We start from the raw sequence: 14,385 nt of genomic DNA, 5'->3' as shown, positions 1-14,385 counted from the left end.
TTAATAGAAACGTGCGTGCTTGATATTATTATTTACTCGGTGCACTGCAATTTCGTCCTGGCCTCTTTGTTTGGTGTGGTACGCGGAGCTGACCTTGATTTTCGTCTTGTTGTTGGAAACGGCGAGCTTGATTTAAATGAGGTCATAGCAAGTCGTTGGAGGTTTTCCGTGCGGCCGTATATACGAGGGAGGCTGGTTGGTGAGGCGCTGGATCCAATCCAGGCACAAAAAGATTCCAGGCGGGGCATGACAATCGTGCGTGATCCCAGCGACATTTTGGATTTTGCAGCCCAGCCAGTTGGACAGCACAGCAGTTCCGCTGTACCGCGCACGACATGATAAACTACGGACCCCAATGCAAGGAGGGAGGGAGGACCTCCGTCCAGCCAGAAAATCGTTTGTCCGCAGCACGGCAGGGGCGACAGGTGAGGCATCGCCATTCGCCACTGTGAATTGACGGAACAGCCAGCGATACCGTTGCGCTAGCTTGGGGCTCGATCCCATGGCCCTCGTGGAACGACCGCTACGCGCTGTCGGTGCGCGCGCGCGTGGGGGCGACCGCGTGCGCCTCCTCGCAGAAAGACATGCCACTTTTATAATACGTACGAGCACGAGCACCGGCGCGAGAGGACCAAGCCGTGGCGTGACGGTGGCCGGTGGGTGCCGTGTTGGTGTAGACCGTACAGCGTCGAGGAGCGTGGAGTTGTTGTCAATTGTATTGTATTCTTGCCCCACGCCCCGCTCCCCGGGAGTGAGTTCGGAAGTCCACTTCAGTAGCACGTCGTACGTGCGGCTCGGGTAGCTCTCGTCCAGTGCGGCAGGCGACCACCGGGCCGGCGACAGCGGGCTGTGCTGGTGCTGCAGCTTTGGAGTGTGCATGCTGAGGCTTTGAGCGTGCGGATGGCGGACCCTGCGGCGGCGGCGGCGCCCATGACCATCGACTTCCTCCGGGCGCGCCTGCTCTCCGAGCGCTCCGTCTCCCGCGCATCCAAGGAGCGCGCCGACCAGCTCGCCGCCAGGGTAGGCATGCTGCGCGCGCATTCTTGTCAATATCAGTGTCGCTGTGGCAGTGCCATTGATTCGTGCGTTTCGTTCAGGTCGCGGAGCTGGAGGAGCAGGTGCGGGCGGTGACGGCGCAGCGGCGGCAAGCCGAGCGGGAGGCCGCGGAGGTGCTGGCAGTCCTGGAGTCCCGGGGCTTCTGCGGCAGCCTCTCGGACGTGCTCGACTCGGGCTCCGACGACGCCGAGGAGGAGGAGCGGGACGAGCCATGCGACGCCACGGTCACCGGCGGCGATCCTGCGCCCCGCTCCCACGGCGAGGAGGGACCGGAGCAGGAGCAGGAGCAGCCGCCAGCGAAGGGCGAAAGGAAGGAGGAGGAGGACGCGACTTCCGGGACGGCGCTGCAGCCCGGCGGGCTGTCGTGGAAAGGGCGGTGCGCCAGCCCGCGGAGGGCCAGGCAGCTCAAGCAGCGGCACCGCCGGAGCTACGTCTACTTCCTGGCCTCGCAGTCGGACCCCTCGCCCAAGTACCGGATGGGCCAGTCCTGCCGGAAGAACAAGCGCAAGGAGCTCAGGTCCCGCCATTGACTCTCCTTCTCGTCTCGTTCGTAGATGAGCAATTAAAGATTGAACTCTACAATGCCATTCTTGTCAAAAAATTTGACACCGTGCACTTCTGTTATGCTCAACGATGGCAGTAGCGTTGCTGCCGTGGTCGCGGAGAGTCGGAAGGAACAGCGAGACGGACCGCGTTGCGCCGATGATGATGGCCGGACCGAGTTTGACGGCGAGGTGGGCGGAGACGACCGGCGGAGCTCGGGGGACGGTGGTGGTCAGTACGTGATGAGGCGCGACGATGGTGACGGGGAGATGGAGAGGGTGCTGGAGAAGCAGGCCGAGCTGATCGGGCAGTACGAGGCCGAGGAGAAGGCTCAGACCGACTGGGAGAAGAAATTCAACGACACCCGGAGCTCACCCAACAAGGTACCACTACTACTGCTACTACCGATCGTGCATGGAAATTGAGAATGAGATTAGCAACAAATTCATTTATTCTGTCAAAATATCGCAGAGCTATTAGCATCATGAATGATATGGATGTGGCCTTGATGTTTTTTCGTCGAGCATTGGAGATTTGACATGATGAATGTTGCCGACAGTTCTTACACCGATTTGACCCATACCTTTTGCTTTCCAAACTGCAGGGTGATGTCGAGGCAGATTGCCATTTACAGACCAAATCAGGTGGTGAAAAACTCGTCGTTTCCAGACCACCCAAGAATTCATCAGAAGAAATGGCGCCGACCCCTGCCATATCAGCACAAGGAAGCTCCAGCTATAGCACGGCCACAAGACGAAGCCAAGACCAGCAAGGAGACGCGAACTCAGACGGCTGCTCGAGCCGATACACGACCTCCGCGTCATCGTCCGGGCTCGGCGCCGTCAAGGCGCCATCGGAGTCGAGCCCGTCGGTCAGCAAGGTCTCGGACTGGAGCTCGTCACGCTTCCACGACCACGCCGACGATCAGCAGGGCAACATCGATGTGGAGAGCGTTCTCCAGGCCCTGCAGCGCGCCAGGATCTCCCTGAGGCAGAAGCTGGACAGGCCGCTCCCGCCCAGCCAGGTGACGCTGGCGCTCCCGGCGCCGGGTGATGAGTGCCGTACCGACCTCTACAACGACGACGACGACGGCAGCAGTTCGTACAGGGATGGACACGTTGGGTCGAGCCCGTCTCGGCAGGAAATACTGGCCCTCCCAGCGCCGGAGGACTACCATGGTTACCATGACCATGGAAGCGCAAACTGCTCGACCGATGGCGCCGATACTGCACTCACGGAGAACCCGAGCCCACCTCAGCAGGAGATCCTGGCTCTCCCGGCCCCGGGCGACGACGATGGCGACGGAGAGGACGAGGTGAAGGTCCCCGTCGGCAGTCCGGGCCTGTTCCGGCTGCCGACAGACTCATTCCCAAAGGACGAGACGCTGCCAGCAATTAGTAACGGGCACGATGCAGAGCTCAGGTCGATTGAGGTTGTGGCTGCTCGACACGACACATACAGAGATGATGATGGTGCTGGGGTTTCAGCTTCAGCGAAGCAGTTGTATGATCCTCCTACTTCTGGTAGGTGCAATGTTCCACCGGGCTCAGGCTTCCTCTCCGGGATCCCAGGACTCCCGGAGGATCCGAGAAAAGGAGGAGGCCCTCTCGGGGACGCGGACCTGCTCATGCAGCCGCGGCTGCGGGTGCACCATTTCTAACAAGTTGATGCTGTAGCGTGTGTTTGCCGTTGATTGTTTGTCTGTAGCGTGTGTTGGTCGGCTTTTTCTTGTGGTCCGATGACAGACAGTGGCGTGTATGCTATGATCTGCAGCAGCGTTGTCAAGCAAGCACAGCCAGTTTGTTCACCGGAATCACCGGCAGTGGATGTAAAGATGCCATTGCTTGCTTGACATCCGTGCTAACCTCGCCCAAGGCAAGACAGGAAAAGTTGCGTCGCTTTTGGCCGGTTGCATGCGTTAGTGCGACCCTGCAGGCAGCCTGCAGGTGACTGAAACTGAAACGGCCAGTTTGAGTGCTGTCGTCTGGCCGGTCGTCTCCGGCAGGCTGCCGGCGACGCACTCGTCCTGGCGTGCCTGCTCCATTTCCGGCCCTTGGCCCATCCTCTCTCGGCGTTTGTAAGGCCAACTCCACCGCGTGACCCCAAACGGACGTTCGTTTTGTTCAGATTCTGTCCGTTTGGGTAGCAATTTGGGGTCGTGTCCGGGCGTGTCCTGAGATGTGGTGGCCGTGCGCCCACAGCGCGGACGCATTCTTTTGCCCTATCCTGTCCGTCAGGGCCAAAAATACCCAAATTTTCATCAAAACTAGTTTACAACCCAAATATTTGTCTAAAAATTAAAATAATTTTACAACCCAATTAAAATTGTCTTTAATAAAATATTTTTACAACCAAATCAAAATTGTCATGACTAAATATAAAATGGACCAATACATCTATTGGTTGCCAATGTGATCCCACACGTGCTCAACCAAGTCATTTTAAAGATTCAAATGAGAGTGTCAATCACGCATTTCACGATGAAATTGAGCAAACTGTTCAAATGTGGCCGGGTCTTAATGCAGGGGCTCAATATTTTCACCTTGATAGTCAAATCCTTGGTCGAAGATACTCTCATCATGCTCGTCCTCGACGATCATGTTATGCATGATCACACAAGCAGTCATCACCTCCCAAAGCTTCTTTTCATCCTATAACAGTGCAGGGTTTTGAACGATACCCCACCGGGATTGAAGCACACCAAAAGCACGTTCCACATCCTTTCTAACACTCTCTTGCATTTGGGCAAATCTCTTTCTCTTCTCACCTTGGGGTTTCGAGATTGTCTTCACAAAAGTTGACCACTAAGGATATATACCATCTGCTAGATAGTATCCCTTGTTGTAATGGTGGCCGTTGATCTCAAAGTTGACGGGTGGGGAGTGGCCTTCTGCAAGCCTCGCGAAGACTGGAGAACGCTGCAGCGCGTTGATATCATTGTGAGAACCTGCCATGCCGAAGAAAGAATGCCATATCCAAAGATCATGTGATGCCACCGCTTCTAATATGACAGTGCACGCCTTGACATGCACTTTGTACTGGCCCTGCCAAGCAAATGTACAGTTCTTCCACTCCCAGTGCATACAATCTATGCTGCCAAGCATGCCTGGAAAGCCTCTAGCTGCGTTGGTCGCCAACAATCTCTCTGTATCAGCGACAGTTGGCTGCCTCAAGTACTCTGGGCCAAACACCTCGATCACAGCCTGGCAAAACTTGTACATTGACATCAGACATGTTGTCTCACTCATACGCACATACTCATCCACCAGATCGCCTGGAATTCCATATGCAAGCATGTGGATGGCCGCGGTGCATTTTTGGTAAGAGGAGAATCCAAGCTTGCCAAGAGCATCCATCTTGCACTCGAAGTATGGGTCATGAGCAACCACTCCCTCTCGGATACGATTGAACACATGACTTGACATTCGAAAACGGCGACGAAATTTATCCGGCTTGAAGAGCGGGGTGTTGGCAAAGTAATCGGCATAGAGCAGGGCGTGCCCTCTCTCCCTGTTGCGGTTCAGGTTGGGAGCACGGCCAGGGAGTGACCCCCTGTACCGAGGAAGCTGCCGTTGAATGTGGTCGTGAACGACCAGTGCAGCCACCACAATATCTTCATCATCCGATGACGAATCGTCCGATGAACAAAGAAAGTGATGGAAGAAAAACTCGTCTCCACTGTCCATACCTTTGTGGGCAAAATGCCGAATACCTTGCGGGCGTGGTGGCGAAGAGGCCGCGATGATCACCTCGACGCAGCAGGGGTGGTTGCCAGCCGGCTACTGGCCGTTGTGGAGCTCTCGTCGGGAGCTGCCGAGGACGCCGTGCTGCGCCGCCGGCGGTCCTGTCCCCTCTGCGGCCAGCAAAACGTCGAAGGCCAAACCTTCGATCGACGGCCAAAACTACGGTCACAGCACGGGCGTGGTGACGGCCATGTCGAGAAGTGGTTTGGTAGGGACGGCCGAAGACTGCGCGGTGAGAAGGCGGCCAGAGAATAGCGGCGGCGGGGCGGGGCGAAAGAGAGGGTGGAAGCGTTGGGAGCGGAGGGACTGCTAGTGTCCCCGACAGGCGGGCCAGGGAGGGACAAGGGCGTGCGTCCAAGCCGTCCGCGCGCGTCCGTTTCACCCCAAACCGAGCGCAAGTTTGGGGCGAGGATGGGTCGAAAACGGACGGAATCCGGACATTTGTCAGTTTAAGACCGTGCGCTGGGTTGCGCTATTCGTCCGTTTTACTCCAAACGGACGGGGGCGGACAGGATACGGTCACGCGGTGGAGTTGGCCTAAAGGCATCCACAACACTCATGATGACAGGACAGCCAAGTGCGTGACCTTTGCTTCTGGAGCAATCTCGCCGTGGTGGATGCATCTCACGTGTGTTGCCTCCAGTTGCAACAGCCATCATGGCGTGTCGCTTCAAGTGCTACGCTCGAGCTGTGCGCTGCAGCTGCCCCTCCAGTCTGCCTTCGCTGGAACTTTAGGGTATTCTCTGAACCTCTTTAGTTCAAATAAATGAACTGAATTTTCCAAAGTCGCATAACTTTTGAAATTTTAGTTCAACAGAGGGTGCCGTGGGGGTCACAACTTTGCATCCCTAGCTGAGAGATTGGAAAAGAGACTTAAAGAGTTGATTCAAATGCCAGTAAGACCATACACCTACACTCCAAATTCAGCACAGAATATTGTATGCAAAGAGACCTCCGATTTGACCAAGTTGGAAGTCAGATATTTGATTCCTGTATCCATGCTTAGTTCAGACCACTTACCGCATCCACATATACATATGATTACCCCCTAAAGCTACTAATATAGAAAGAGCAAAATCCCTCAATTATAATACACACTAGTCAAGATAATAATACTAGGAAAATTCGTCCCATGCGTCATGCGTCAGGACAGGAGAACTAACCTAAGGAGCAATTCTTCGGAATATACACTCAGTACCTCTGCTGGGGAAACGGTCCGTCATGGAACATGACGGGCTCCATTTCTTTCGCGTGTGATGTCGCAAGTAGACCCATTCAAACTCCGGAGAGTCACACACATGCTATAGGCCCATGCATTTGACCCACCTGAACGCCCGCCCTATCTTGAAAGGAAGTTCATAGTCTTTCAAGAAGGATGGTTCTCTTGTCGCCTCCTCTGCTTCTGACCATACATACAAGCCCCGCTCTTGGCGCCCACCAGGGACTGTATTGTCGAGTATGACAGCAACCAGAAATGCAATCACCATATTGAGTGACAGTACCGTATTGAGGACGTAGTTTACCTGAGATGCGGGTAAATAGAGAATCACGATTAAACTTCCTACGTAAATACTAATACATGTAATATGCTTATGCACACTTTTCAGATTTTTTTGCGCTCTGGAAATAAAGCTTTTGAGAAAAATGAATAAAGTGCAACCTGGAGCCCGTCCACCAAATGCCTTTTTCACACGAAAGCACAACTAAATTAGCATTTTGGGCCTCAACCCAAGCATACAGGTCACAAACTACACTTCACTAGATGTCACTCGACAATCCACAATAGTGAACATTTACCTTACAAGTATTTAAATTCACTACAAAGTAAAAACACACTCAACAACAACAGCAATAAAAAAGCCATACGTCCCAAACAAGTTGGGGTAGGCCAAAGTTAAAACCCGTAAGATCTCGAAACCAAGTCACAGTTCTGGGTAGCTAGCGTCCATGCACCCCTGTCCATGGCTTGTTCTTGGTGATATTCCAGTTCTTTGGGTCTCTCTTTACAGACTCCTCACGTGTCAGTTTGGTCTACCCCGACCTCTCTTGACATTATCAGCACATTTAACTGTCCGCTATGCACTGGCGCTTCTAGGGGCATGTGTTATATGCCCAAACCATCTCAGACGATGTTGGACAAGCTTCTCTTCAATTGGTGCTACCCCAACTCTAACACGTATCTCATCATTCCGGACTTGATTCTTTCTTGTGTGACCACATATCCATCTCAACATGCGCATCTCCGCTACACCTAACTATTGGACATGTTGCCTTTTAGTTGGCCAACGTTCAACACCATACAACATCGGAGGTCAAATTGCCGTCCTATAGCATTTTGTCCCTTTCCATTTGGTTTCTTGGATGCATAGGATATCAACGTCTCTCCTCCATTGTATCAACTAACTCCCGTAACTTACCCATTAGGGACCCTACTTTCCAGCTACCCATGCGTCCTACTAGAGCCTTGCTCATTTTTCACTACACCCGAGCATCAATGTAGCGTGCCACTAAGGATGCGATGACCGATCCTTGCTCACTTATCACTGTATCTAGATCAAGATACGGCGCGACAAGGGGGTGACGGCCCAGCCCTTGCCCATTTAAGACCCACCTGGGTTCCAATATGGCACCACTAAGAGGGTTATTATGACCATCCCAGCTTAATAGGAATGATAGACTACTCATATCAAGAAGGTGCACCTTTTCCTGGAGCTCATCCGAAAGGAACCTCAAAGTTACGAGTGCTTGGCTTGGAGCAATTTGAGAATGGGTGACCGACTGGGAAGTTAATCTCGGGTGAGCACGAGTGAGGACAAAGTGCGCAGAAAAGACTAGTATTGGTCGGTGGGGCTAGTCTAAATCCTAGGTGGTAGCCAGGAGCAACGACCAGGAACCGGTCAGTGAATCAGTGAGTTTGGCCGGGGCGTTACAATTGGTATCAGAGCCGCCCCTCATGGTTACAGGAGCGTGTGCGGGTCAGGTTTGTGGGCATGTGGCGCATGGCGCGTGTGGCCCATCATGGCACACGCCATGATACATGTGCTCCTGCTGCGCTAATGAGGACGTTGGTTCCTTTGAGTGGGGGTGTATGTGGCATCCTGGCTTAATAGGAATGATAGACCACTCATATCAACAAAGTGCACCTTCTTTTCTGGGAGCCCATCCGAAAGGATGGGTGACCGACTGGGAAGTTGATTCCGGGTGCGCACGAGTTAGGACTTAGGACAAAGTGCGCAGGAAAGACTAGTGTTGGTCAGTGGGGCCAGTCTAGATCCTAGGTGGTAGCCAGGCACAACGACAAGGAACGAGTGGGTTTGGCCGGGGCTTTACAGTTACGCCCCAAGGATGTTCTTCTAGGTTTCACATCCATAAGAGTGGTTGAGTTATGACGTTGGCTCACCAAGTCTATCACAACCCTCCTACCTAGGCTTGGGACCGGCTATGGCTATGTTGAGACAACATAGGCTGGATCAGTTTTCAGTTGAAGCGTGACTTTGAGTAGCAAATTATCAAAAAAAAGTTGTACATAAGATTGTTTGTCAAAATGGTAGTAGTTCTTTAGTAGCAATTCCAAATATATCAAGTGATCCATAGGACAATCCCAGTACCCTAGCATATGCTTGGTCCAAACCAAATATCTTCTTTTCTACTAGTCAAACGGCATGAAGAGTTCTAATTGACAATAGAATTTGTGCATTTTTATCAACAAAACACAATCATGCAATCATCATTTAAACTATAGTATGAAGATATAACCATGCAATTGTCATTTAAACAGTAGAGAGTAAAACATACTGATGCAAAAGATGGAAAGTTCAGTACATACCCCAACAAATCCAGTGTCTACAGGCCCATGTGATGCAACATTATATGGCTGAAAGTAGGTTGGAACTGATGAGTTTGTGTTCGGAAGTAATCCGTACTGTTGGAAGTATGAAGGAACTGATAGGGATAAAAACAATGCTAGCCCAACTACAATACTGTTTCTCGAGCTTCCTGTGGCACCATAACGAAGATTGGACAAGCCAAGAGCACAGAGCATGGCCCACATGAAACAAAGGAGGGCAGCAACCATAACATCAGGGATGGAAGCAATGAAACCACCAACTTTTCCTACAAATGAGATAGAGAAATAGTTGTCAGCAAGAACCATGCATGCTATCACCTGACTAAATGATGTTTGCTCTTACAATATTGTGTAAGAGCATTTTATGTCAAGACTCAAGACAAATGCACGTAGTTACTTACCAACAACAGAGAGAAGTATAAGTACAATAGCACCAAATCCAACTGCCTTGCGGCTACCCATTTTAGTCACAGCGATCGTGTGTACATTTTCTGTTATTGTTGCTGATCCAACTCCTGTTCCCCACAGGCCAGCCAAGACTGTGGAGATACCCTCAACGCCTATACCCCTGCTAACAATTCCAACTGTTGGTGGTCTTGTGGCCACAAACAAAGATGACGCATGGTAGGAACCAACCTTAAGTCAAGTGAACACAGCAGAATTGTTAGAAGATAGGATTTTTGATTATGATGAGCGTTCAATGGTTCCATCAGTATACTATCTACATAAAGATCCAATTTCAGGTAATCAGAACAATAGTAAGACATGTGTCTGGGAAGGAAGCTTATTTCGAGTTGATGGTTAACAAAGACTCTTTATAGTGTAGATCATTTCAAGTAAGTTAACTATGTCTACAGACACAGTGTAATACTCCCTCAGTAGACAAACATAAGACGTTTTAGATCACTAAAATTGTGATCTAAAACGTCTTATATTTGTTTACAGAGGGAGTACATTGCAAGCTTATTTGAAGAACATATAAAATAAAGTAAAGCCAATATGATGAAGATTTGAAACAAATCCCAACTTACAGAATCAACTGATGCAATAACTGATACAAGACACATCACAAGGCCCATTTTCCAATTGAAAACTGGAGTGCCCCATTGCAACGGATACGGAAATCTGAACCAAGGAGAAACTCTCAAGGCATGTGAAGTGTCTACACGGCAAGATTTCATCCTCAATACATGCTTCCGGCAAAAGGCTGATATATTGTTTGAAGCAGGAATATTTGCATCACAACCTTTGTAGCTGTAAACTCCACTTGCTGTCAAAGCGAAAGCAACAGCCCATGTGATTCCTAGACCAAGAGGAACCTAAGGGGGCAGCACATCAGTAGTTCAAAGGTTAGTATCTCATGCAATCACAGTAACCGTAATGCAGCATAAATGAAGACAACAGGTCAATACTTTTAGCCCATCTTACCGCATAAATTAAAAAAACCCGGTAGCCAAATAACTTTATTTTCCGAAAGTACTGCACCAAGGGAAATACAAAAATATCAGCATAAACTATTAGTAGTGCAGAAGACATTACAACATTTAACAAGATTTCTAGTGTACTCACTAGTGCAAAGATAATGACCATCATTAATTGCAAGAGGCCCATCTCTATACATGACCCTACTTTAGTGAACCCATAACTGAAAAACGAAAGTCCAACAGCTGCAACCGTTGGTGAGACGACAACTGGATTTATCAACCTGAAATAAACAGATATTGAATTGTAGAACAAAAGAACGATATTAGCTTGGTCATGGTCACAATGCCAAGCCAATCTATTTCACCAGCAAATGAATTCATCATACAGAAAGATGTTTATGATACTGGGATATATCTAGGCTCCCCCTCAAGCCTATGACGTGGACTATAGTGGGTTACAGATATTTTCTAAAAAAATTGAAAGACTGCTTTTGAAGTTGTGACAACTTGGCTCTGATACCGTATTGAGTTGCATACTTGCATGCACCAACCAGTTAGCCCAAAAGCCTAAGTTGGTAAGGAAAGGCCGATCCTATACTCATGCTTCAGCAGTTGTAAACAAAGTTAACTCAGATACAAATCCATAAATATGGTACTCAAAAGTGGGAAATGATCATTAAAATGTTTATTTATGTTGATATCACACAATGCTAAAATTACTCTTTACGCAGTAGAGCTATGTGAAAGTTGCGTCTTCATATTGGAAATATAAATTACTTTGCGGTAAGCCGGCAACACAAAACTACCAGAGTAAATTTCGCTACCTATGATCATGCATCGTTCAAATCTCGATTTATTCACTACCTAGGTCAATCAGGTCCATGGCGAAATCCTATTAGCATATGGACATGTCAGAGCGGCAGCAGACAGCTAAGATGAAAATGAAATGTATCTTATTAGAAGCAAGGGGACGAAACCTTAGAAATAGTGACATGAGGCCTGTATATCCCAGCAGCACTTGAAATACACCTCCTATTATGATAGCTCCCTGCAGGTGCTTCATAATGTGTTTAAAGTTCTGCAGTGATATAATTTGAGTTAATCTTAGATAACTTATTTCACAGGCCCTGCATTACAAGATGTGCCACGAGCATGTTATAGAGACCGCGTTGTGTCACTATAACATAAACAGAAAGAAATGCATACATTGTCATTGAGCCCAAAGAATTCAGGGGAGTTGATAATTGCAAGAGCGGGGGCAAGGTACACAAAGGATGGCCCCTGCACAAGTGGCAACCTCGTTCCGAACAATGTGTGCAACAATGTGGTTAATCCCGAAACTAGCAACACCGTCGATACCACCGCTGCCGTGTCATCCTAAAAGATATGCATCCAAACAGCACCTATTAAGCAACACACCAACTGAACAACCATGCTATATGAAAATGAAATACTAGTAAAAATTCAATGATGAACTCACGGCTGAGCCACCCATTGCAGGAACCATCACGAGCGGGACCAGGATGATCGACCCGAGCATGGAGATGTAATGCTGGAATCCGTATATCACTACTGGAACTGCAGCACAGCTCAAAAATCCACACATTAGCAAGCTGTATAACTCTCATCGGAACCGTGGATGTTTCGGCTTTCCTCCTTCGGGCACTTACATATTCCAGGAGAGTCACGAAGCTCGTACTTCACGTGCGCCGGCCGCTCCGGCACATCCTCTTCCTCCTGCAGCTGCGGCAGCGGCGCCGCGGCCGGCTGCCCGTTCGGCCTCCCTCCATCCGAATCCCTCCTGCGCGTCCTCGCGGGAGGCGCTGCGGGCGGTTGCTGTCGCTGCTGTGGCGGCGGCGGCGGCTGCTGCTGCTTGGCATTGGTCGCCGCGGCGGCGGGAGGGGGCGGCAGGGCGGGGCTGGGCCGGGCCGGCGGGCCGCACTCCAGATCGGCGGGGGCGCCGGGCGGGCGGGGGAGCGGGGCCTGCCCGGAGCTCGGGGCGGAGGCGGTGGCGCTGGACTCGCCGGAGACGCGGGGCTGGAAGCCGGTGCGCTTGGCCCAGGAGAGGGGCTGCGCCTGCGGCTGCGGCGGCGGCGCCGGGGGCCAGGGGCCGGGGCGCGGGCGGCGGGTCGGCGGCAGCGCGCCGGACGAGGAGGCCATGGCGGGGGCCCGGGCCTCACCGCCGGCGAGCGGCGGCGCTGGGGGGAGGGGAGGGGCGGTGCGAGGGTTTTAGGCGAGGGGTGGGGGTGGCGGAGGCAGTGAGCTGGCTGGGGACGCGTACTAGCCCGTGCGTGCGTGCGGTGCGGGGACGGACGGAGGCGGGGATTTTGCGGTGGGGTGAGTGACTGGCGGCGGGGCCCGCGGCGTCAGTGCACGTTATGGCGTCGCGGCGGGGGCCGCGTGGCTGGCCCGCGTTTGAAATTTCGGGAGACGGGGGCGTGACGCGGCGAGGGTTTCGGTCAGCCCAGCCAGCCCGCCCGGTCTGGTCCCGGTCCCGGTCCCGGTCGAGCGGCGCGTCGCGTGACCGTGACTGTGACTGTGTGTGTGATCGGGTGATCGTACTCGGGCGTCGTTTGTTCCTTCTGTCACTAGCAGCGCTGCGCCTTACGTGAGGCCGTGGAAGAAGTTACGCCGTGGTACGGGGCAGAAGCAGGGTTCTCGTGAATTAAAATGAAGGCCCCGTTCGGTTCAAAGGAACACGAAACACAAGAGCAAGAGAAAACGTAGGAACCAAAAACAAAAAGGAACGCATGTGCAAGACGGCGGAACAAAAAACACAGGGAAATTCTTAGGGCCTCTGTGATTCATGGGATTTTGAAAACGCGGGGATAGAAAAAGTATAGGGCTGGAGTGGCATGTCCACTTGAATTCTATAGGATTGACAATGAGTGTGTTGATGTCACAGGAAACACAAAAAAATTGTGAAAAGCGGTTGGAGTGGATGTTAGATTTCCTACCAAATGTAGTACAAAAGATTTCATAGAAAAAATTCGTATTAGATCTAATCATGTGGATCAAAGGACCAATATAGCAAAAAAATCCTAAGGATTTCAATCCTTCAGAAATCCTATAAAAATCCTTTGAATCAAAAGAGCCCTTAGAGCATCGTAAAAACCATGGGGCAGCACAGCATTGTGCAAACAGTAGTATTCAGCCTTTTTTTAAATGAAGCAACGCAGCTTTATCTCTATCTCTCACATTATCATGTCACACATTCACTTTTTAAATCAGCCGACGATGATGGACAGAGTGCCTCACCTCGGTCTTCGGCGAGAAATATGAGCTCGAGGTGGATGTTTGGATTCCTTTGGAATCGGCACTGTAAGAGCACATTTCCTCTACTTTACTGTACACTTTTCCTGTATTCCGAACGCTACAAAGGGAAGAAAACCTCTATGAACGGTACTCCTTTAAAATTCCTCCACAAATCCTATGAAGCGAACGGGGCTGAAATGAAATGAAATGAATTTAGCTTGGGATATGGTTTGGAGCATTGAAACATTTTTTTGGCTGATGTAGCAGGGGAGATCCGGAGGTAAACCTTTTCTGCCTCCTTTCTTCGCTAGCGTGGCTGCGGGTCCTAGGCCCCTTCGGCTGCCACTCTGGCGGGCCGACGGGCTGGGGACCCTAGCAACTAGATAGTAAGCTTAATTTTTTCCTGGGAGGTGTTGCATTGGTAGTGGAATCAACGACGCAAATAAATTGGCTCCGCTTCTTCTCCACCCTGTTGATGCTTCAATCAGGAACGCCGGGAAGCAGGTAGCCTCTGTAT

The 14,385-nt window shown here is 51.0% G+C and overlaps 1 protein-coding gene and 1 pseudogene across 1 annotated transcript; one reads left to right on the top strand and one right to left on the bottom strand.

The window, feature by feature from the left end:
- Positions 1 to 662: 662 nt before the first annotated feature.
- Positions 663 to 3,451, top strand: LOC125545335 (annotated as a pseudogene).
- Positions 3,452 to 6,322: 2,871 nt separating this feature from the next.
- Positions 6,323 to 12,862, bottom strand: LOC125545334 (nucleobase-ascorbate transporter 12). The gene is made up of 10 exons (XM_048709246.1): positions 12,284 to 12,862; positions 12,094 to 12,191; positions 11,820 to 11,990; positions 11,591 to 11,691; positions 10,759 to 10,894; positions 10,618 to 10,668; positions 10,221 to 10,508; positions 9,591 to 9,825; positions 9,169 to 9,455; positions 6,323 to 6,865 (listed from the first exon to the last, which is right to left on the bottom strand). Exons 1-10 carry the CDS (start codon positions 12,771 to 12,773, stop codon positions 6,644 to 6,646), a joined length of 2,079 nt encoding a protein of 692 aa, XP_048565203.1. The 5' UTR covers positions 12,774 to 12,862; the 3' UTR covers positions 6,323 to 6,643.
- Positions 12,863 to 14,385: the final 1,523 nt, after the last annotated feature.

This window comes from Triticum urartu, chromosome 3, assembly GCF_003073215.2.
Source record: "Triticum urartu cultivar G1812 chromosome 3, Tu2.1, whole genome shotgun sequence".
Taxonomy (NCBI): Eukaryota; Viridiplantae; Streptophyta; class Magnoliopsida; order Poales; family Poaceae; genus Triticum; species Triticum urartu.
This window is presented reverse-complemented; position numbering and strand designations above follow the sequence as displayed.

Coding starts and splice junctions, on each gene's coding strand:
- LOC125545334 (XM_048709246.1), bottom strand. CDS start 12,773: ATGGCCTCCTCGTCCGGCGCGCTGCCGCCGACCCGCCGCCCGCGCCCC. Junction 10,669..10,758: donor TGGTCATTATCTTTGCACTA/GTGAGTACACTA, acceptor CCCTTGGTGCAG/TACTTTCGGAAAATAAAGTT. Junction 10,509..10,617: donor GGGTTTTTTTAATTTATGCG/GTAAGATGGGCT, acceptor CTGCCCCCTTAG/GTTCCTCTTGGTCTAGGAAT.